Source organism: Zootoca vivipara, chromosome 2, assembly GCF_963506605.1.
Source record: "Zootoca vivipara chromosome 2, rZooViv1.1, whole genome shotgun sequence".
Classification (NCBI taxonomy): Eukaryota; Metazoa; Chordata; class Lepidosauria; order Squamata; family Lacertidae; genus Zootoca; species Zootoca vivipara.
Window position 1 is genome coordinate 89,066,178 of NC_083277.1, and position 24,951 is coordinate 89,091,128.

The 24,951-nt window shown below is 44.5% G+C and overlaps 1 protein-coding gene across 3 annotated transcripts in view; it reads left to right on the top strand.

Moving 5' to 3' along the window:
• Positions 1 to 24,951, top strand: part of SEPTIN9 (septin 9) — a 221,932-nt gene that overhangs the window by 104,609 nt on the left and 92,372 nt on the right. For all 3 annotated transcript variants that reach the window (XM_035104583.2, XM_035104587.2, XM_035104584.2), the window contains one exon: positions 13,017 to 13,673. In XM_035104583.2, coding sequence (XP_034960474.1) covers positions 13,017 to 13,673 — 657 coding nt within the window. The remainder of the gene's footprint in view (positions 1 to 13,016; positions 13,674 to 24,951) is intronic.

Here is a 24,951-nt window from a genome sequence, read left to right on the forward strand (position 1 = left end):
TGATTTAAATGGTGAGACAGGGTGCCTGCAGCTGGCCTGACAGGCAGCTCACTTGCCAGCTGTGCAGCTCCCCCCCTTCTTTTTCTGCTGCATATAGAGAAGGAACCCCAGGCAACATTTCACTGATAGAATATTCCCCTCAAATGTAGCTAAAAGCCATGAGGCATGGAGTGCCCTAGGGCAGAGTGCGCTCCAGATAGTTTGGGCTGCAACCCCCATTGGCCATGCTAGGTGGGGTGGGAGTTGTAGTCTGAAACTTCTGGGGGGGGGGCACCAGATTGAGGAAAGCTGCTTTCAATTGACTAAGGTAAAGGTAAAGGGACCCCTGACCGTTAGGTCCAGTCGTGACCGACTCTGGGGTTGCGGCGCTCATCTCGCGTTATTGGCTGAGGGAGCCGGCGTACAGCTTCCAGGCCATGTGGCCAGCATGACAAAGCCGCTTCTGGCGAACCAGAGCAGCACACGGAAACGCTGTTTGCCTTCCTGCTGTAGTGGTACCTACCCTGTTTTCCCTATTTTAAGACGTAGTTATAAAATAAGCCATAGCAGAATTTTTAAACATTCAAAGAATATAAGCCATACCCCAAAAATAAGACATAGTGATAGGCGCAGCAGCAATGCCGGCGGTGGCAGGAGGCGGAGGAGGAGGAGGAGGGAAAATAAGACATCCCCTGAAAATAAGCCATGGTGTTGTTGTTTTTTTGAGGAAAAATAAATATAAGACGGTGTCTTTTTTTTGGAGAAACATGGTATTTATCTACTTGCACTTTGATGTGGTTTCGAACTGCTAGGTTGGCAGGAGCTGGGACCTAGCAACGGGAGCTCACCCTGTCGTAGGGATTCGAACCACCGACCTTCTGATCGGCAAGCCCTAGGCTCTGTGGTTTAACCCACAGCGGCTCAATAAATAAATGTTATGTATTGCAACCATCAGTCTTTGTTTGAAGTATCAGGCTGATCATCGATGAGGATGAGCGATCAGGTGGAGGGGCAGCAGCACCCTTGCTTTCCCTTGGAAACACTTGACAGGCAACTTTTGCTTTCATGCTCCTAGGGTTGTTTCAGGGTTGAACTTTGCATATATTAAGCTGGGTAATGACCATTTGCCCCCTCCCCCAGCTTGCTGCGCTTTTGATGCATATCTTGAAATAGGAGATGATCCATCTCTTTCTTTGAGCCCCACAGTTCAGTGATTTCAGAAGCAGACTTCCCTCCCCCGCTGCATGAATGACGCATGCATTGTATAATTTTAGAATGGATATTGCTAAATGTTCCTTCCACCTATCATAGGATTCTGAGCTGTTATAATGAAGGGGAGAGGGGGAAATAAAACCCTTTTCTGGTGTCGTTGGAAAGCGCCTGCTGTGTTATAATGCAATAATCGTAACAGCAACGTGTACAAAATGCACCAGGGAACATTTTGTATATAATAGGAGTATTAGACCTGCACCAAGTTGTATGCGCCAAATAAGCGATTTGAATGACACGTTGTGCTCCAAGGCATCTCTGATTAGTTTTGTTGTGTCTGATTGTTTAAATAATTGGCAGAGTTCAGGATTTTGTAAAGAATCTTCCAATCACTGATCTTTGTTTATACTGCAGCAATCCGTAGAATTGCCACCTTGAATTCTTACCAGCTGTGCTGCCTTGTCCTGGCTCTCTTGAACATAATACGTTTTGTCTCTTGGCTGCTGTTCTAAGAACAGACAACTGCTTTTACTTCTTAGTCACTGGTCTTTAATTATACAAAGTAGGGATTGATGTTTGGGTTGTTGTGGCCTTGAGCTAAGATGGGTCACACAAGTGGGACCACAGTGAAAAATGGAACCTTTTTTGTGGGGGAGGGGGAGAGAAGTAGAAAACTGAGTAGAGGAAGAAGGGAGGTCAGAGATTACAATCTTTTGGACTCCCAACTCCTATAAACTCTGCCCAGCATGGCCAATTGTCAGGAATGATGGAAGTTGTATTCCAACATTTGGAGGGCCACAAGTTTCCATCCCTGGCCTGCATTATAAAGATTTGTGCCAGTGCTATCACAGTTGAACTGTAGGTGTTAGAGATGAACTATGGTTCCAAGGAAAACAAATGCATCCTAAATCAATACGTCTTTAGTCTAGATATTTTTTTTCTGAGAAGAGAAAGAGGGACAGATACATTTAGCCTTTGAGCACTGGTACTGTAAGTTGTAGTTTAATAGCTGTAAGTCAGAATCCAGTGAGTGATGAGATCTGCTTAGACATGTGCTTTTCCTACACAGAAAGCACATAGAGTAAGAAAGTCCATGAAAGCCGTATAGTGATGATCTCTTGTCAGATGGCTGCACACTGCATTTAAAAGCTGGCTACGGTTTCCTGGCAGTGTATATGTTCAGATAAAAAGGTAGGTGTGGTGAGCGAGAGAAAAAGGTGCAATCCACCTGCAGCTTTCATACATTTTCATTCTCAGTAGCACTTTATGTGTGTGTGTGTGGGGGGGAACATCTGAAGCAGTCCTAAAGTGGTAACTTTTCTGGAGGAAAGCCATTTATATCCAGAGAGTAAATGCTACAAAAACAATTGCATATCTTCTCTAATCCCCATGAGAATAACAGAATTGTAGAGTTGGAAGGGACCATTAGGGTCATCTAGTCCCACCCCATGCAGAGTGGCAGAGTCTGATGGGATGCGGACAGGATGGTGGTGGAGGGAGGGGATATGGTTAGTCCTGTTTTGATAGAATAATGGAAGTTCTTATTGCTGTGGTAATTTTGTTTCCAGGATCAGATATCAGCACTTGGCTCTCAGAGACGCCACTAGGTTTAGGGGCTGGGGACCTGATAATAAGTGTTCTGAGGTTTTATGTTCTCAGCTCCCATGATGATTCAGAGCCTTTGCAGACCAGAATAGAGAGTTTATGAAAGTCAGATACAGTTCACTCACAAATGTAACCATTCTGTTCCTGTAGCCATTTGGTTGAATACCTAATGGAGAGTTGTGCTGAGAATCTTTATGAGTAGCAAGCCACAAGTAGCATCCTGACGAGATCTGGGCAGAGAATTCAGAAGTCTGCTTGGCCGTAATTTAGGCCTGGTGGCATATGAAAAGTCTTGATGGTCTCAGCTTAGCCCCTGTGGTTATATGAAAGCATGTGGTAAACCTTTGATAAAGACTTACGCTGTTGTTTCTTTTTGGAGGGGGCGGGGCTTGCCACACTCCTACAGCCCCCACCATGTCTGCCTTGCAGATAATAATTCAGGGGTATGGCCACTTGCCTTCTGCTCCACTAACCTTCCTTCTCAGTTAACCTAATAGTTTTTAGGTAAGAGAAAAGAAGACACAGCTGACATAAAGTTGTATTGTGTTCCCAGCTTTAAACAGCTGAAATAGGCTCCATTTCTGCAGGTGGGTAGATGGGCTGCAGTGATGTTGCTGAGGGCAGTTTCTCTTTGACTTATATGAGCAAACATTTGGCCAGCTGCATGCCTGCTCAAAGCCCATGTGTGCATTTTTTGACTGAACATCTGTACTATCCAAAATACTCCTGGGCTTTGCAGTATAAAACCCAAGGGCTGCATTTTCTTCTGGGCAGCTTTCTGGGGGCCACATGCCAGCAGTGGGCTGGGCCAGAGGCAAGTGGGTGGAGCAACAAATGTAAATGTCACCTTTGTGCAGTAGGCTGGTTTTTACGCACACTCAGCTCATGCACCACTCTCTATCCTCCATCCAGGCAAACAAGAGGCATTGTTTGAGTTAAGGATGCCTTTCAGACAGGCAAAAACACTCATAGAAGACAGTGTTTGAAATTAGCCAGGTGCTGGGTGCATTTTCCACCTGGCTTTTGACCACTTGTGACCAAGTGAAGATGCCTGGGCACCAGGATGGCACCTGACCTTTTCACTGTCTGGGAATCATTGGATCTGGACTGTTTTCACACACTAATACCCCATCCTGTAGAATTCTATCAGTTATATTTTATCTGCACAATCGGAATGAATTTCAGGAACCAAAATGCTTTTTCTGTGCAGCCTGAGCAACAGTCAGCATTAGGAAAAAGAGGTCAGAATAGGCCAATATATATGTGGACTGTCCCAGGATCAAGTGACTTTTCTTCTTTAAGTTCCCAAAGCTCTTAACCTAGCTCAAGGTTGTCATCTGAACTAGCCAGATGTTTAACTGAGAATCAATCACAGTCAACCCATCTTTTGAAGGATAAGACTTTAGAGCAGGAGTAGTCAACCTTTTTATACCTACCGCCCACTAATTCTTGATGGTAACATTTCCTTACCGCCCACCAGTGCTCGATAGAAGGAGGATTCAGCTTGTGCCGTAGAACCCCCTACCACCCACCAAGAATCCTGAAACACCCACTAGTGGGCAGTAGGGACCAGGTTGACAACCCCTGCTTTAGAGCCATCTTGCCAAAAATGGCAGCTAGACATTCCATTTTGGCGACTGCGGCCTTGATTTAAGGAGCCACTTGGCACCTAGCCTATATATCTGAGTTTCTAACACTCATGGAAGGGACAAGGGAGGGCCAGTAAGCGGTGTGCCAAGTGGAGGGGTGAATGGGGAGAATGGCAAGGGCTAGACAGAGAGGCTTGGAAGGTCAAAATGGCTCCCTGGGCCTGAGATTTCCCACTCCACCAACATCTTCCATGAGGACACACACTCAATTTCTCCAGTGTACCCAGACACCCCCATGCTTCCCCTACCTTCGTCCTGGCACTTGGGCATCCCCATAGCCTGCTATGAGATGAGAGGTGCCAGTGCAGTCCAGTGCTGTTTTCTTTTCAAACCTGGCTGGATTTTTCCTTTTAAAGTAGCTCATTGGTTCACTGTGTGTTTCAAAAGCAGAAGTGTCCTTGGTGGGAAATGGACAGATTGCATCTTTCCACGTGAAACTTCCTGGCAGAAGATTCTATCCATCAGGCAACTCATGTTTGTACGTGGTTTGCTTGCTGTGCACTCCCCCTTGTTATACTGACCTTTACCCTTCCCTGCAGGCCGCTGTGCTAGTTGGGGGTTAGCAGTGGTGATTGATTGGCCAGTTGGTTGCTCTCCCTTTCCTCCCACCCTTCCTTTCTAGGGCAAAGATAAATCCATCTGGCTTCCTAGATTGTTGTTGTTGATGATGATGAGGGGGAATGAGAGGATAGTGCATTTACCATGCTGTCAAACTCAGTGGGATATGTTTATGTTTTAATGCTGCTATGAACAAGCTGTCTTGGGCGTGCATGGTTGCAGAGGGACTTCCCTGGGAGAGTCAGGGGCCTGTCAAGGTATGTGCAAATCCAAGGATCTGGTGAATTGCTGTTGGTATCCTCCTAACATTTCTACATGCTATAAGAGTGTTGTGAATGGTGAATGGAATAAGCTTTGTGCATGGTCAGGGTTGTGTATGGATTATGCTGGCAGGCTGCAAGGCAGCGGGATCACTTTTGAATTTCCAGCAGTTGAAGTCCAAGGATGGCTTTGGGGAAGCTTCAGAAACACACAGGAACCGAGAGAGAGAGAGATGAAGAGAAGTGGGTTTGGAAAGTTTTTCTGACCTGCTTCTGAGTGAGATTCCATAGCAGAATACGACCACCACCCCGCAGCACCGTGACACACACGAGTTCTTTTGCCCCTTTTCTCTGCAAAGTTTTGATTGCCTCCATATTAGATAGGCTCTAGAAGGAAACTTAACTCAGGATGGCTACTGTGAAATTCTGTCTGCTCACTGAAGCTGTGTATCCTCTGTCTCACTTCTTTGGATTCTTTTTTAACTGGGCAGCAAAACAATGCACTTAAGGCCTGTATGATTTGGGCTGTGTGTTACTTTGCATCCTGCCTATCCCCCAAAGAAATAAGAAGATGAACTGGGATAAATCAGTGTGACTTCATGTTGGCTCTGATCAAGTGTGCCCTGGCTTATGAAACAAAAGCATGTGTCAGGTGTGGGAAACAGGTGGTTGGATAACGACCTCTCCACGTGGGCCACTTTGACAAGTGGGTGAGGCCTCCCACCTGTCAATCACAATGATGCCGGGTGACCCAAAGTAAATAATTTTATTTGTGGCTGCAGTTCCTTCAAAGCCTTCCAGGAGTGGAAGGCACTTTGCATCACTGGCTTCAGTTCAAGATGGTGACTCCAAGGGCTACAGTACTTGGGTCTGTTAGCTGGAAATTCCCCAGCCTTTGCATATGCCATAATGAATCTGTTGGTCTTCAACATACTATAGGGCTCCTTTTGCCACAATGGAGTAGCACAGCCACCCCTCATATCAACCTTATGAGATAGGTGAGGTGTCTGAGGCTGCCCAGTGAGCTTAATGGTTGCGCTGGGACTCCTTGGACCAAGTGTGAAGTTCTGCCAGGGAACATTTGAATCTCACTGTGCAGCTGTTGTGTGTGGTGAGCCACAGATGGAAGGCTGGAATCTGCCTAGCACTTTAAATGCATTCAGGCTCTGGATTGGCTCTGCCCGCCCTGGTGGGCCACTAGACACTCCTGAACTGGAAGACTATAGAAAGGTTTCCTCTTAGGTTGTCTGGGCAACAAGGACTTCTTCACTCTGCTGTTTTCCTGCATTTTGGCCTTTGGTCATGATTTCTGTTTGTCCCATGGCTTCCTTATTTATGTCATGCACTTGGCTGTAACTTGGGTGTTGTTGTTCACCCCCCACAGATCACTGGCAGATGTGATTGGCTCAGTCCTCCCATGTTCCACGTGGGTCATGATGATAATTGTCCTCCCACCATGTTAATAAAGGGAGTTTTATTATGTTAAGCTTTATTTGGCAGAGCCTGAAACAGATGGAAGGGACCCTCTTGGGAACTTAAGAGTGCACAACAAACTATTTGTAACACAGACAGGAAGACTGAGTTTTTAAAGCTCAATGAAGCAGGAGGTGGAGCCTTCTGGCTTGTGCTCAGCATGATGGTCATTATTGCCACCAGCATTTCCCGCATGAGAAGTTCAGGTCAAATACCCAACTTCTGCAAGCAGGAAAGTCTGTTTCCCAGATCATGAGTGTCCTGTGAGAAGCTGCAGGGTTTTTGTCATACGGATTTGAGCTTGTTATAATAAAGTACATGATCTAATGTGCAGTTCTCAAAGACAGATGTTTTCCTAGTGCTTAGTTCTTTACATAGAAAAGCAACATTAGAACAGGCTGTCATTTGCTTGGTAAAAAAGTCATGGATTCTTTTGAACTTCATCTCAATTTAGACAATATTACTTATTTTATTTTTAAAACCATATTAGGGTTTTAAATTAAATCTCTTTCTCCCTACCCCCTCTTAAAAATTATAGCCAACAAAGTCATAACCTGAAATCAATGTATTTGTACTTTTAAAAAAAAGTATTTTCATTTCTTGTTTAGAAAATAATATACAACATAGCAACAAAAGGGAAGAAAAGGCATGGCATACTGGTTTGAGATGTCTAATTGTTGATAATTTCTACTTTTCTGGCTAAACAATTTACAAAAGTCATTAACTGGCATATTGAAGTGGATGCAAATCTGTTTTGATTCTGCTATGAATGGACCTATCTTGGGAGAAGGGACTAGATCAGTGGTTCCCAACCTTTTTTCGGCCATGCCCCACCTAAGCATCTCTAAACTCCTGATTCCCCCCCCCCCGGTGACATATAATTCTTATTATTTAAAAAGTGAACTCCTATTCGCATGGAGGAAGCCTTAAGTACCATTAACTGTTAATAACTCATTTTTGAATTGCCCCCTTTAAAAATCAAATTGCCCCCCTGTGTGGTGTGTGCCCCATGTTGGGAATGACAGGACTAGATGAAGCAATGCTACTGGTGAAACTTGTTCAGAATTTTTTTGGGTGGAATGCTTTCAGAAATTGAATTATTTTGAGCTCCCGTTGCTTGGTCCCAGTTCCTGCCAACCTAGCAGTTTGAAAGCACGTCAAAATGCAAGTAGATAAATAGGAACCGCTACAGTGGGAAGGTAAACGGCGTTTCCATGTGCTGCTCTGGTTTGCCAGAAGTGGCTTTGTCATGCTGGCCACATGACCTGGAAGCTATATGCCGGCTCCCTCGGCCAATAATGCGAGATGAGCGCGCAACCCCAGAGTCGGTCACGACTGGACCTAATGGTCAGGGGTCCCTTTACCTTTACCTTTAATGCATTTTGAACTTTACAATTAAACCAATGCAGCTAGATTGGCTAATCTGCAGCACCCATTTAACCTTGATATTGCCTGAAATTCAAGGAGACAGAAAGCTTCCTTTATCATTGTGATTAAATCAGAGAGGCTGATTCATCATTGCAAAGTGCATCTGAGCTGATTCAGTCTGTCTATATTTCGTCATTCAGCTGTAGATAAATAGATCCAGCTGATTTACTTACAAAGTTTTTGCATTTCTTGCTAAACAGTAACCCCTGAAACACTTCAGGAATAAAGGATGCAGTTTTTGCATCAGCTTCCCCCTCCCCAGTACTCTTTGGTACTGTTTGAAGAACCCATTGTTGCCTAGATTTAAGGAGATTTCACAATGCCTAAAAATATGGGTGGCAGAAATGAAGGACTCTGGAAGGGTGAGCCTCGCATACCAAATAATTAACTCTCAACTTGCCTCAAACAGTTCTTCGCTGTGTGCAATCAGTATCCATCTTTAGCAACCACCAAACCCCACTTTCTGGCCATCCTAGGGGACAGTTTCCTTCATCCTCCTCAGGAACTCACTACAATTTCTCACAGATTATGGTATTGATATGTTTTGCCCAGTGTGGCAAATAGCTTGGGTGTGTGGGGTGGGTAATTGGGAAACAGGGTGGGGAAAGGGTTTTTAAAAAAACCCACACACCTCAGCATCATCAGGGTTCCAATTGGAGTTCCCTCCTCCCTGGTGGTGCAGTGGGAGTTCTGGTTGTCAATCATGTGCTATATTGGAAAAGCAAACAAAATAGCTAAGCTGTTTTGGGGCTTTAGGGCACACCATATACATCTGGCTGAATTCTGAGACTTCCCTGGCTTGATCTGCAGGATGGGCCTGTCTGTATTCAGCTGGTTTTGTATAGAATTCCAGGGCTGCTTTCCTGTAGAGAAGTCGGGGAGGCAGAGCCCTCTCTGCATTACACTGTTTTTACTTCCTTTTCCTTGGCTTTGGGGCAGAAAATGCTATTTTTAAAAGCACTGTACTGTATCTTCATTTCTTCTTCTGTTCGTTTGCTACTTCCTCAGATATGCCAACCTCACTCCTGTACATGCCTTCATTTTTTTATTTACTGAGCTTCTGCTAGTTGGAGTAAGGTAACAGTGGGTGGGAAGAAAAGAGGGAAAGGGAGGCATGAAGCTTAGCAAAGCAACAGGAAATTGGAGGAGGGGAAAGTGTGGTCAAGGGGCTGAGGCAGCCCTAAGCTCAGGGTAATTTTTGTTTCCCCTTGAGCTTTAGGGTCGGGCTTTGTCTAAACTTATTTCTCCTCTCCTGGCTGTCAGAAAATATACACATCCCATTTGCTGTTCGCTGTTCTCCTTCCTCCATCCTGGCAGGAGAGAAATCTATGGCTGTCTCAAAAGGAGTTGGGGGAAGTCTTTGGGAGTTGTTAGACCAATAGGTCTAATCTCTCTCTCTCTCTCTCTCTCTCTCTCTCTCTCTCTCTCTCTCTCTCTCTCTCTCTCTCTCTGTGTGTGTGTGTGTGTGTGCTCTGGACACTGAGAAAGGGCTATACACAATTGATGTTCGCTCTGAGTGGTTCAGGAATGCATGGCAGGATTTCACCAAGCAATGCAGCAGAAACTTCCAAGATAAAGGTAGCCATTCCCAAGGAAACAGCAGCTTGGCCCAAACTGCCTCTATCAGGGAAGGTAATGAGGCATGTCTGCGTGTGTGGTCAGGAGGATGGGAGAGCTGATATTTTTCTGAAGCCTCACACCCCGTCTCTGGCCTTATAAAGCCTCAGAAATCTCTCTCTCTCTCTCTCTCTCTCTCTCTCTCTCTCTCTCTCTCTCTCTCTCTCTCTCTCTCTCTCTCCTCTCTCTCACACACACACACACACACTCACACACACACACACACACTTGAAGTTACACACCATTTGGGGATACTCCAGGGTGAGTGAATGTGCAAGCAAAGCAGAGTCTTGTGGCATTGTTGTTGCCACGCCACTCAAAATTACTTTGGGGCCTGCTGCCAAAGGCTTGGGCTGGTCATTACAAAGTTTGAGAAATTACTCTTCCCTTTCTCTTCCTCCTCAGCCACTTACTCAGCACCCGAAGCCTTGGGACCTCTGCTTTTGTTTCCCCTATCCCAAGCTCCAGCTCACTTCACACTAACAGCATGTTACCCCCTGCCACCACCCACCACCTCAATTCAAGACACTTGTTGACATTTTCCCCCATCTTTGGTTCTGCTTCAGCCTTTCACACCCCTCATTTCTCTGGCTCAGCTCTGCCTCCCTCCTGTTTTCAACCTTGCTATTTTCGAGGTTCCCTGCCCCTTGCACCCCTTCCTCCCCACCTCAAATCACACCCACAAACCCACCCATACCCACATTCTGATTGGATGGAAAGTTCTCGTTCAAATGCTTAACAGAAATAATTGAGATTGATTTTGAAACTTCCCAAGGCTAGGTTTGTTCATCCCTAGCTCAGAAGAAAGTGTGGTGCCATTGCATTGCCTCATTACCTCATTTGTTGGAGTTCTGTGGTGCTTGTCTCTGGGGTTCTTTTTAGCTTATTGCTCAGTGCTTTTGAAACCCTCATTACTCACTGCACTGTTGTCTTCATTTGATAGCAATAAAGATCTGATGTTTTCTGAGTGGTAGTTTTAACTGAGAAGACACTTAACCTCTTTCAAAAGATAATGTGTCTCATTACCTAGCAAATGCGGTATGTAAACAGCCATTTATCTTAATTGGTGGTAATGCACAAACCAGGAAGGTTAAGTATAATGTTGTAAGCACCCTGTGATGTTTCGAGGCTGCAGCAACTGTGCTGCGCAGATAACTGCTGGCAGCAGCATGCCACTGCAATGCTACAATAAATGGCCTTGTCATAATGGATGCTGTCGCATGTACTCTGCTCACTGTGGCTTTGAGGCTTCCTGTCTCCAGCTTAAGATGCTTCCAGGTGTCTGTGCAATGAAAAATAGTGACAGTCATGATGTAGCCCATTATTAAACATAGCCCAAATGCATCAAGCAATTATTTTAAAATAACAGTAACGACACTTTCCTGCTTCAATTTCCTTTCCTTTCCTGCATAACCAAAATGTCTACTTCAGCAGCTTGTGGTTAGCTGCGTCATTGCACTGGGTTCTTCACACAACTTCTTACGTTCCTTAAATGCAGCCTGGATATGTTCTACTGAATGGGTAGCTTGTGATCCATAGACTAGTATATTGGCTTAAGCAATGGGGTAACTAGGCCATAGATCAGAGGCTTTCAACCTTATTGAGTCCATGGCTCCCTTGACCAACTACATTCTTTCTGCGGCACCCATGGGAGCCCAGTTATGTCACCCCTTGCCGGCAGAGCTGGCAGCCTCTCACCCTTTTTCAAACACTCTCCCTTGTGGAGTGTTCCCTCAGACTCCTCTCCTCTCCCCTCTCCTTGGCAGTCCTCTGGGCACCTACAGCTGCCAATCCTGGTCTCTCACCTGCCCCAAAGAGAGAGACCTCCACAGGGGCCTGGGAAGCACCCCTGGCCAGCTCCAGAGGCACCATTCACCTGGGGAGCTTATCTCCAGGTCTGCTGCAATAAACAGCTGTGCAAGCCTTTGGGAGGCAGAGACACAAGAGGGCATCAGAGGAGAGAGGGAAGGAAAGAGGGACAGAGGCCAGTGTTGCCTGTGGCACCCCTGACTATCATTCAAGGCACCCCAGGGTGCTACAGCACACCGGTTGAAAACCACTGTCCTAGTTCAAGGGTTATATATTTTGTCCTGTAGAACAGAAAGTACATTGAGATAGAAATGGAGGCTTTATTCATTTCATCTGAGCAAATTTTCCCGACAAAATACTTGAGCAATCACTGTGTCCTGCCATTTTTTGTATACCTACACAGTAACAAAGACCAAGTGATTGTCTGTTAGACCATGCTGGGTTAGCACTATTGAAATTTGTGCCACGTGAAAGGCAAAACTGGCCCCAAATGCAGAAGAGAATGGAACAGTTACTTCCCACTGCTGCTTTTCTAACAAGGTTAAAGGGAGTTCACCAGATTCTCCACATCTTCACTGGGACCTACATCCCATATTGCTTCTTTCTCTTTACTTTCTGAAGATCTGTGTAAGGAAACGTCTGATGGTGCAATTTCTGTAACTTGCAAGGAGACCTGTATCTTTTGGGAGGTTTGCCAGATGGATGTGCCAGATGTGCAGCATGCATGTATAACAGAGATGTCAATCTTTGGCCATTTTCTGGGCATTCCTTTGCAATTGTTTTGTGGATATGAACACACAAAATAAGGTGAAAAGTGATCCTGGATGAATTTAGTCTTGGCAGGAAAATCTCTGTGTGTATGTTTCTGCTGTTTCCAAATGAACTTGGATTTTATTTAGAAAGAATGGCACTGTGGATATTTGCAACAGTTGTGTGTGTAAGTCCTAGCAAACAAGCCACCTGAATCAATGTCATGCAGTTGAACGATAGGGCCTATAATAATTGAATAAATGGAGCAGGACAAATTTCAATAGGAAGAGCCCAAAACAGTATGAGTAGTAAGGAGCCAAAGAGTTGGGAGGGACCTCACATTTGAGTCCATGGATCCACTGATTTTTGAATCTGGTGAAACACCATGTGACCTTTTCTGGAACTTCATGTGGGGCAGGGGCTCTCCCTGACTTTGGGCTTCGCTCAAGAATCTATGGTTTAGCTGACTTCTAGGTTTAGCACAACAGGAATGAGTGCCTCTTCCAGGTTCAGCATAATATGAAAAAGAGTGGTTTGCAGGACAGTGCACAATGGAACATGAATTTACATGACTGGAGACTTGGAACTCTAGGTTTTTGTTTGTGTCTCTGAGGTCAGTAATCTCATACAGTTGACTGTGGTGTTTAAACTTGATTGTGTCTTTTTGTTAATCTTCCAGCTCTGAAAAGATCCTTTGAGGTTGAAGAAGCAGACCAGCCTCCAAATTCTTCCACTCCACAAAGACGGACACCCAACCCTCTTACTAGGTCCACAGTGTCCAGCTCCACACAGAAATTCCAGGATCTTGGCACCAAGAATTCAGAGACCCCTTCCAGACATGTGGAGTCTTCTGCACAAAGATCTCCTAAATCTTCTCTGAGGAGAGTTGAGCTCTCTGGACCAAAACATCCTGAGCCAGTGTCCAGAAGAACAGAAATCTCCATTGATATCTCATCTAAGCAAGTGGAGAACTCCACCCCAGGAGCTTCAAGATTTGGCCTCAAGAGAGCAGATGTGCTGGGGCACAAACCCCCTGAGACCGCTCCCAGGAGGACTGAGATCAATATAGGCAAGCCTCAGGACCAAGCTCTTCGCAGAATGGAAGTCCCCTCAAAGATCCCTGAGCCAACACAGCGCAGAATGGAAGCTGCTAGCCCACCTGTGCCTGATGTTGCCACCAAACGTGTGGAAATCCAGGTAGCAAAATCTTCAGAGGTTCCAGTACCACCAGTCAGGCAGAATGAAAACGTGGAGTTTTTCCCAACCAATCAGCACCTGCCACCGGAACCAAAGCTACAGCCAGCAGTGACTGAAATTGCACCCAAATGCCAAGAAGGTAAGCAGAAAATGAGCTGCTTCTTTTTTTACATTGTGCAGTTCTTTGTGTACAAATACAATTGTGTTTTCCTAATAGCTTTTCCACCATTCATGTGGGCTATAATCTGTTACTATTTTGGAGATACAAAACCTGTGCTTTAGCTCATGTCTGCTTTCAAATAGCTGAAATTAAGGGGGGCAGATTTTGGGGGTGGATTTGACATCTATTTTGAGTGGTATTCAAGTTCACTGTAGACTTTTAAAGATGCGTTGTATAACTTTTTACATGCTTCCAGATCTCTCTGCTGGCGCATTTGCTGTATATTTGTGAATTCTGTATGTTACAACATTGGCTCACTAGACACATGGGACTCATCTGATCTTAGGGCAGTTTCACTTCAGTGAGAATATGACATACATTAGATGTTCCCATTTTGGGAATGGAGAGTTCTGTGTTACATACGGTACTTTCCAGTGTAATGGATGCATTGCAAGCTTTTCTTGTCCACAACCATACTAGGGCAAGTATACCCAGTTTTGTGGCCTGTCAACCTCTTAACTAAGTAATTCCAGCCAGATAGCAAAAGCAGGTGGTGTGTTGAGTCCCAGGCTTTGTGGATCAAGCATTCCTACTAGCAAATGCCCTATAGATGTTTGAAACATTAAGTGGTACATAAATGCAAATAAATACATGGTGCTAGAGATAATTTTAGTGCTGGATGTACTTAAGTGTCTTGTCTTTCCAAAATGCCCTTGTTCAGGTGGTTCTCATGTCTCTTTACTTGCTGGGATGGTAGTGAAAGGGAATCCTTTAAACAACATTAATATGTGCCTCGTAGTGTTACTTCTCTTGGACATGGGCACTTTTAGTGTTCCGTATGATAAAGCCATCCTCTATCTGAAGTAACACTGCTTCAAGATGTGGGTGAGGGAGTCAATGGGGTTATTCTCATGCCTTGGATACATTCTTCATTCTCCTTAAGAGAGAAGGTAGACAAGAGGGTATGTAGGTAGATGATGATAAAATGATGTTACTTTTATTCCCAAGTAGATTGAACAATGCCTATTTCTTTTTGACTGAGACTCCCACAATTTTGCATTGTTAAAGGGGAGAACTAAGGATAAACTTGAGTAAGTAGGCAGGATAACCTTTTTCCTGCACAGAGTACCTGAGTGTTCCATATTAGTTGTCCTTGACTGCCACTCCTGGGACTGATGGCGTTCTATGTTTCAAGTGCAGAAGGAAGGCCAGTCCATTTCTTACTTGGTTCTGGTTTAGTTACCTTCTGGAAAACAATAGCAGCTGATTTGGTGGGGCAGCGACATGGAGTTAACACCAGCATACCTGCTGCTTTCCTGGACCGAGGTGGAGTGGAGCAAGGTTGGGCATGTGCACTATCAGGATTGTCAGATTGGTTTCACCAGTGTGCCTGTAGAGCCCTGACCTTTTCACCACCTTGCCTACCCCAGCTTCAGCATTTCCATAACTCTGCTCACTGCACTGTGACTGCTACTGCCAGAGAATCCTGGACAACGTTCCATCCTGGCTTTGTAGACCCTGTAGCATTGCCTGCTTTCTGCGTGGGCTCCTAGCTCTGTAACAGAAGTTGTTCCCTGAGCTGCTCCTCTCTCTCTCTCTCCCCCTTCAGGCTCAGTGTGCATGCTTGTAGTGTTAGAAACTGAGATATGAAAGTTAGGAGCTAAGTGGCACCTTAAACCTAGGTTATGGGTGCAACAATGGAATGTCTAGGCATGTTTTTTTATAAGAAGAATACAAAGCTGAAAATGAATGAACCGCAGCTAAAATCTTATGTTCGTTTTTCACATGATCTAGTCCTCATCTGAAGACTGCAAAAAAACAAAGCCATGCTTCCCCCGACCGTCCCCTAATATTCTTATGAGGGTCTCTGGAGAAGAGTGGTCTTCAGAGAGTGGCTGGAAGTAGGGAGGCAGGAAAAGGTCCTCCTTTCCTTCCACTTTGCAGAGCTTATAAACTGCTCATGCTAATGAAATTCCCTGTCACAAAACACTCCTAGAATAAATGGGAGTTTCGAACTGCATGCCTAGTGGGGCTTCCCTTCTGCTTCTTGTTTTTGAGGCTGTGGGTCAGACATACAGATCATAGAATGGATCTATACCACACGTAAGAAGTGACCAGCTGCAGGAATTGGGTGGGATTCAAGGCTCTGTAGACCAAGGTTGGGCAACCTCTCCTCTAACCTCTTAGACAGCAGCAATGTATTGCAAAATGTGACTGCTGCCTATCTCCATCTCCTCCCCACATTTCCCTGATGATCCTAAGTAAAATAAGGTGCATGACTATTCATCACTGCTGCCACTCCCTCCAACTGGTAATGGGATGGGGAAACCCTAAGCCTGGTCACCTTGTATCATATGAATAAGCCACACGTTGTGTGTCTCTCTTAATCAAACATTCCCAGAGAGACCTGGGAGCTGAGATGCTCTACACTTCATCAGTTATGCTTTCCTTGTAAGGGTAGAGTTTGGGCCTTAGTGACCAAGTACACTTTGCTCAGTGCTGGTCTCCAGAACACAGAACACAGACATTCCTTGTCAAGCTGAGAGCTGAAGTAAAGAAGAACAAGGTAGTCCTTATATTAGCAGAGCTGGAGATACTGGTAAATGTTAGGTGGTACAAATTTGGGTAATAATTACTTAGTGGCAGGAGGGCACATAGCCCTCCAAAATTAATTTCCCATTGTATCTGCATATCTTCCCCTGTCCTCCAAGCTGCTATAAACTACACGTCAGAGCTTTATAACTTAACAAGGATGAGGACATTGCTGGGTCTATATTTGCCTGGGTCTATGTTCTGAACTTCCAAAGAAATGGACTTTGACATTGTTATATATATAACATTCAGCCAGCAAGGTTGTGACATGCATAGCATTCTGTTCTACATGATGCTTTGGTATGCATAATCATCTTACTGTGGCAAACAAATCTAGTGAAAAACAGCCTCTTTATTTAGCAAAATCCAGAATCCTTTCCCTACTGGGAGTAATAATTTTGCCATGGACTAAAGCTTCTCTTCATTCACTTCCATGTTTTACATTACAGTGGTTCCTTTGGTTCTCAAACTTAATCCGTTCCAGAAGTCCGTTCCAAAACCAAAGTGTTCCAAAACCAAGGTGCACTTTCCCATAGAAAGTAATGCAGAATGGATTAAAAAACCCTAAAACAGCAATCTAACATGCATTTTACTATCTAATGAGACCATTGATCCATAAAATGAAAGCAATAATCAATGTACTGTACTATAAAATAAACAAGACACTATTGTAGATGATAAAAATCTAAATTATTATTTTTTTCTTACCTGCACTGTTGATAGTCATTGTTTGGATGGGGGGCTTTTATCCATTTCCGCAGTCACATAATCAATCAATCAGTAGCTGAACTGGGTTCCACACAGTCAAAAAAAACAAATTGATCAAAAAAGCCTCAAAAACACAAACACAAAATAAATAGCAAAAACAAAAGTGCCAACTTAATCAGATCTGGAAGTCCATTTGATTTCCAAAATGTTCAAAAACCAAGGCACAGCTTCTGATTGGTGCAGGTGCCCTGGAAACAATAGCCGACAGCTGCATCGGATGTTCGGCTTCTGAAAAATGTTCAAAAACTGGAACACTTACAGTGGTACCTCAGGTTACAAATGCTTCAAGTTACAAATGCTTCAGGTTACAGACTCTGCTAACCCAGAAATAGTACCTCAAGTTAAGAACTTTGCTTCAGGACGAGAACAGAAATCGTGCTCCTGTGGCACGGCGGCAGCTGGAGCTCCCATTAGCTAAAGTGGTGTCTCAAGTTGAGAACAGTTTCAGGTTAAGAACGGACCTCCAGAACGAATTAAGTTCTTAACCAGAGGTACCACTGTACTTCCGGGTTTTCGGAGTTTGAGAACCAAGGTGTGTGGGAACCAAGGTACCACTGTAGTTATATCTTGTTTTCAATTAATCTGGTTATACGTTAAATCTCCTGTTCCATTTCCTTCTTGATGGTACCAAGTTTTGTTTATTCGTTTCAAAGAGTAATTAGAGAGGAGTGCCTTCCTACCCCATGTTTTCTGATTAGATAAACTGCTTCCTCCTCCCTTTCTTGGTTGCTTTTCAGAGCATCTTAAGCCCTGACATGATACCTTACAAGGAAGGTTGGGGGCGTTTGCAACTTCCTTTTGGTGTGCAGTAGAAGTCGCCCTTTCTCTTAGTTCTTATCTTATTCCTCCCTCCCTTTACAAGCTGGCATCATCTGAGTTTTCTGTTTCTTATTGCCATAGCTTCGTGGTAACCATTCACAACAAAGCTGAAGTTTTGCAGAGTGCTAAGGACGTGGGTGGCACTGTGGGTTAAACCACAGAGCCTAGGGCTTGCCAGTCAGAAGGTCGGTGGTTCGAATCCCCGCTACGGGGTGAGCTCCTGTTGCTCGGTCCCAGCTCCTGCCCACCTAGCAGTTCGAAAGCACGTCAAAGTGCAAGTAGATAAATAGGGACTGCTCCAGCGGGAAGGTAAACAGCGTTTCCGTGCGCTGCTCTGGTTCGCCAGAAGCAGCTTTGTCATGCTGGCCACATGACCCGGAAGCTGTACGCCGGCTCCCTCGGACAATAACGCGAGATGAGCGCCGCAACCCCAGAGTCGGTCACGACTGGACCTAATGGTCAGGGGTCCCTTTACCTTCACCTTTAAGGACCTTCTAATTCTAGCACAGAAAGAAGTTTTGATTTGATCTGTTTTGAACAAAATTTGGTGACATGAATAGCCATTAACCCCACTATCTGCCGCTGTCAGGTTTTTGTTCTTGAACTTTCAAAGTCAGACATTTCCTTACCATTCATACCTGAAATTTGGAGGTGGGTGTTACTGTTAAATCTTAAGACCACTGTGTGATCGCCACCATCCAAATCTCCAAACCAACCCTTTTGCTGCCAGAGCGTAATATGGAAGAACTTTGCTCTAGGCATCTGTTTTCTTTAGACCTGAGCTGTGTGGGAAGTCAAAACAAGGCTTCATCCAAGTTCCCTTTTCCATCCTGATCTCTGGGGGATTATTTGAAGAACAGGCTTAGGGAAGGCCAGCCTTAGCAAAAAATAATAATAATTCTCTTACAAAAGTTTTCATTGAACCAATTTCCGTAAGTGCTGTTTGTTCTTCTGTGCTGTCATATTGAGTGCAAGGAAATTCTGAAGAGATTTCTGGATGTAAATTGCAGTAGAGCTTTGGAAATGGCACTGCTTCACTGGAATGCTGGCCAGCTACATGAATCACTTATTAAAGGTTTCCGCATCAATACCGAGATGGAGTCAAGGGAACCAAAAACTGGTAATGTGTGGAACTGAGCAAGATCCAGCCTCTTTACCCATTCCCTTAAATCATTAGGAAGAGAAGAACCTTGGTGGAGAAATGAAACACAACTGCCTCTTGTACAGCTACAATTAACATCAGAATTAGATCTGGGGCTGATCCAAAATGGGGATTATGTCAGCATCAGAAGGGCTCTTCACTCAGTTTTCATGCAGTATTAAAATAAACTATGGTTTTATGTGTGTAAGACAGCTTAGCTCCTCCTCACTCCTGATTGTGTCCTGTGGGGAAGGAAACAAGCCAGATTCTTACTAGTCGTGTGTGGACCTAAGCAAGTTTGTTTGTTTCTCTCAAACAAAACATGAGTAGTAAGCCAAGAACAAACCTTTGCCTCTGTTCGTGGTTTGTTAGGAAGAAACAAAGCATGAACCCAGGTTCACAGTCATGAGCAGGGATCAGCAAACTTTTTCAGCAGGGGGCCGGTCCACTGTCCCTCAGACCTTGTGGGGGGCCGGACTATATGTTGGAAAAAAATATGAGCGAATTCCTATGCCCCACAAATAACCCGGAGATGCATTTTAAATAAAAGGACACATTCTACTCATGTAAAAACATGCTGATTCCCGGACCGTCCGCGGACCGGATTTAGAAGGTGATTGGGCTGCATCCGGCCCCCGGGCCTTAGTTTGGGGACCCCTGGTCATGAGTAACTTGTTTTCTCTGTGACACAGCCAGCAACAAAGTGGGTAAGGAGCAAAGCACTTGAGTATGCTAAACCAAGGTTTCATCCTTGACCATTGGTCCTGCTAGCTAGGGATGATGGGAGTTGTAGTCCAAAACAGCTGGAAACCTAAGTTTGGGAAATCCTGTGTTAAACCATAGTTTATTTTAAAATGTGGTTTAATGTTGCAGGTGAACCAGGCCTGTCAGTAATCTGTGGGAGTTCAATGAAAAAAAAAAGTTTTAAGACTGCAGTTCTAGACCCATTTACATGGGAGTAAGCCTCATGGAACTCAGTGGGACTTTATTCTGAGTAGACTTATGTAAGATTGCTATGCTCATGATTCCTGATATTGAGTAGGATTGCCCATCTTATCTGTATAGGGAGCTTCCCCCCTTTAATGGTTTTCATTTGCTTCTAGTGACATTGGGACACAGCCATTGGTCACATTGATACATGACTGTATAGCAATGTGAAGTCATCACATTTACTGTGTTCTCCTTGTTTAGCTGAGATGACTCCTAATGAAAAGAAACATTGGGGGAAAGTGCTCTATAACAGCTGGAGAGTGAGAGAAATCTAGCTGTGTATAGTTGAAAACTGCATCAAAAAAGGGGGGCAGGATTAATGGTCTCTCTAAAAGAGTCTTCCCACCCCTTGCTCCCCCAAATCACTACTTTTGAGACAAAAGGTGAATCAGGAGAACATCTGACTCATGCCTCTCCACAAATGCACAAACTGTGTGGAGGCAAACCTACATTAATCTAACTCTGAGGCATTGTGACCCATCCTGCCAAATTTAATGTAACATGAGTTATCACCAGAGTGAAGATAAGCATCATGCAAGACTGAGCTCTTCACTGGAGTCTAGAGGTGGAGCCCAAATCATGGAGTCCAGGAACAGCTGCCTGGAAGAGGGGGTGACTTTGATTTAAAAGAGGCTCCGGTATCCCAGGACAGCTGCTTGAGAGTAAGGCTTGAACAATGAGGGCAGCTGTCTGGTGGGAGATTTAAAGCATGAGACAGCCACGTTCAGGGAGATTAATACAAAAGGGGCTTTCAGTCCTAAAGAGGCCCTGTGTCCAGTGCAAGAGCTATAAACCGAAGGCAAGTTACATGAAAGGTTCCCCCTTGTACACCCTTTTAGCTGCTCTTTGCCCAGATTTATGTCCCAAGAGCAAAGGTAGCAATGCTGTTTCTCTAAAGCTATCTCAGCTCCAGTGGCCTCCCTCCCTCTCCCTTTGCTCTCTTCCTCCATGATGGAGCACCTTTTTGGACTAAAGGGCCTGATGGAATCTGGCAACCATAATTTCATGGATAAAGGTACACAGAGTGACTTAGGGGCTTGTTTCCAAAGTTCATTCAAACAGGACCCGGAGCTAACAACCACAGCCTGGGGAGATCTACAGTTTGGCTCGAAAACATGCTTTTTCCTGCACTACTACCTATTGTTTTGCTGGCAGCCTCATTATTTGTCTTTGGATTGTTTTCCAACTTCAGATTGCAATGGAGGAAATTCTTACAAATTTTAATTGGATTCTAACTTTGGTTTACGTTAAGGTCTCAGGTTGCACAACAAAGGCACGCAGAGATGAAGAAACCATGGAAAAGCTTACTTTGAAAATATAAAATCCAGTCGTTCATAAGCCACTGCTGCCAGTCTCAGACCCTGATCCGTACCTTTTATGGAAGAGAGCAGAAATAATGAAAAACATAGTAGCCCTTATGTGAGCAAAGCTGGATAATGATTTTGAACCACACAGCAGACATTCTGTGCCAGATAACTTTTTAGATCCAGATAACTTACTAACATTACTAAGCCTGTAACAAGTCTTCTCTCCAAATTAGGTATATTTCATTTTTGTAGTCCAATAGTGACAGACTCTTAAAAAAAAAAGCTGTTGGCAAAGGCTGCATAGTAATAATCACTCCTCTCACTTATGAAGACTAGCACAGTGGTTATGAATTGGTTCCCTTTTTTTCTTTTATTTTCAAAAACTATTGGCTGCCCTTCATTTTAAGTTTCAGGGGAACTTAATGTCCACAGATCAATACAGTGGTACCTCTACATACGAATTTAATGCATTCCTAACGCACATTCGTAAGTCAAAAAAAATTGTAAGTCGAATCCCATAGGAATGCATTGGGAGAAAAAAAATCATAAGTACAGTAGAAGCAACCCTATCTAAAAATTCGTAAGTAGAAAAAAATCCTATCTAAACCGCATCCAAGATGGTGGACGGAGCTCCGTTCGTAAGTAGAAACATTCGTAAGTAGAGTTATTCGTAAGTAGAGGTACCACTGTACTGTAAATTCTGCTGGGTTCCATTTTTTTATCCCTCCAGAATTGGGAGTGCCAGAAAAAATAAAATCTCTTCTATGGGAATATCCTGGTGGCACTGCTATTTGAGTCTTATTTAATAATTTTTTTAAAAGTATCACCTGGCTTCCCACAAAACAGAGCCCAATGCTGAAAAATTTAAGTTGTTTTAAACTGTGTTTTAATTATTGTAGCCGGCCCCTGAGTCCTTAGGGTGAAGGGTGAGTACAATAATTGTATAATAATATAACAATCACATAATTGTATAATAATATGATTATGATCTTTGTGTCAGAACAACAAAGCACCTACATACTGTTGTTTCATAAAACATATGAACTACCGATCTACCAGCTTGCTGTAGGTACAGCCCTTGCAGCATCTGAATCACTAAAGATGAAGTTGGTTCCTCCCATGGGGCAATTGAGAAGTTGGAAGATTGAGCTCAGTTGCCAGGAGCCTGCTGATGATGGAACCCTAGAGCCTAGCTAGAGTAGAGATAAACACAATCACTGCTAACACGGCCATAACATCTTTACAAATGCAAAGCATTGATATTGCATCCTACTCACAAACGTTACACCAGAATTGTTTCAAGTGCAAGGGTGTCACAGAATGAGTCCTAATGCTCTCTGTATGGGTGCATATAACAGGATCTGTACAATAAGCAGGTGGATTCTTGTAGGAACTCCTGTTGCAACTACTGTTTTCTTGGATTCCAACCTTCATTTCCTCTCTCCCCTTGTCTCTACCACGTAGTGATTTTTGGTGTCATTTTATTTGTCCTGAAGTAATTAAAGATATGCAGTGTCTCCCTTAAGGAAACTAGCAGCCTACTGCGATATAGAACGCCTCATAATAAACTACCAGAAGACAAAGATCTTAGCCTTCGGGAAGAAACCAAGGACCAGAAATTGGGAGCTCCAAGGTCATAAGATACAACAAGTCTCAAGTTACAAGTATTTGGGTATGGTGGTCCAATCCTCAGGATCAAACAAAATCCATATAACATCTTCAGGGAGCACCGGAGAAAGAACTGCAAATTCAATCCTCAACTTCTACAGATCAAAAGGAGGCTTTTACGTCCCTGCGGCCTTAAAACTATACAGGGCCAAAACATTGTCCCAGCTCACCTATGGAACCTTCTTGGGCCCACCTTCCCCTTCCTTCATCTTACTTGAGAGAGTCCAATCAAAATTTCTCAGAGCCCTACTGCAGGTTCCCAGGTGTGTCTCAAATGCCTGGGTAAGACTAGAAACAGGGCAAATGAGGGTTGAGGCTAATATCAGACTGACCTCAATTTATAAATGGCTGACCCTACAATCACACCCTCGAGGTCTGGCCCCTCTGATCCTTCGAGACCAATTTCAGTCCAGCTGGCAGTTTGAGGTCCAGGCCACTCTCCGGAAACTGAGCTTCTCACCCCAAGCCCTATTGGCCATGGGCATAGACCAAGCGAGATCTGAGGTCAGACAAAGAATTGTGGACACGGAGAGACAGCTGGACAGCATGAGGTCCCCGGATTTCAATATAGTTGAAAACAAGAAATACGTTGCTGCCCCGGCAGCGTATCTCTTTTATCTTGAATCCAGAAACTCAAGAAGAGCCTTCACGCTCGCCCGAAGCTCGGCATTGCCCTTGCCAGTGCTGCTAGGCTCATTCGGAAAGATCCCATACGAGCAGAGACTCTGCTCCTGCCCGTTGGGGGAAGTAGGCAGCCCTGAACATCTTTTTTTTAGATGCCCTCTGTTCGATAAGGTACGTAGAGATACCATCGCCCCCATTCTGGAGAGCCTGGCTGACCTCCCAGATAAGGCCAAACTAAAGGCCCTACTATTAGGAAAGGAGCAAAAGTTAACTCAGATGGTAGCCAGATTCTGCACCCAGATCTGCAGGACCAGTCTTCCCCCCCAGAACAAGACAGCCATTGGAATAGTAAACGCGGGATTGGACTGTGGGAAGTAGTTCCTTCGCTCAGGTACGAAACTGAGAACTTTGAGCAGCACCAGGGGAAAGGCCAGCTGGACCCGCCTTCTGGAAACATAGCCCCTTCAAACTTAGAGACTCTTATATCCACCCCGAATGACAACCCCCATAGCCCTATAAAGCATTTTTATTTTAATAGCTGGTATACGACCGTAATAAAGCTTGATTGAACTATGCAGTGTCTCAACTAGAACATTCATGAAGTATCCAAATGGGGAAGTCAAGAACAACTGGCTGCCTGGCTCAAAATGGTGAGCAAGTCAGGGTTTCTCCGTGGATGAAATGGGCCCCCGACTTCCGATTAACCAAGAGAGTGATGACAGTTTGGTGGCTGGACTTCTGGCAGTTTAAGTGAGGCCTAATAATAAAGAGCAGAGTACAGCTGCAGAGATGCTTAAGATCAGAAACTCCCTCCTTTCTATCTTTCCAAAGAGTTCATTTTGGAAACAAGCATCTGCCAGTTTTAGTGCTGGGGATATTTCAAGCAGAACTGAAACGGAATCCGCACCTGCGAATTCACAAACACTATTCGCAAATGTGTGTGTGTGTGTGGCGGACGAGGGGGAGGGGAGTCTTGTGTGTCTTTGCTGCCTCAAAGTTATCCCCTGGATTAATTTTGATTTCTTTTAATCAAGAGTCTCTTCCCATCCAGTGAAACAGAAAGGTGGACGATTCAGAACAGGCAAAAGGAAGGGCTTCTTCACCCAGAGGACCTAGAGAATTCACTTCCGCAAGATAGTGGTGGCCATCAACATGGATGGCTTAAAAAGGTGCTTAGAGCAATCTATGGCTACTGCTAGTCATGATGGATGTGCTGTGCCTTCAGTGTCAGAGGGAGTACCTCTCTGAACGCCAGTTGCTGGGGAGCAACAAGTTGGGAGAGCACCGTTGCATTCATGCCCTGCTTGTGGACTTCCCATGGGTATCTAGTTGGCTGCTGTGAGAACAA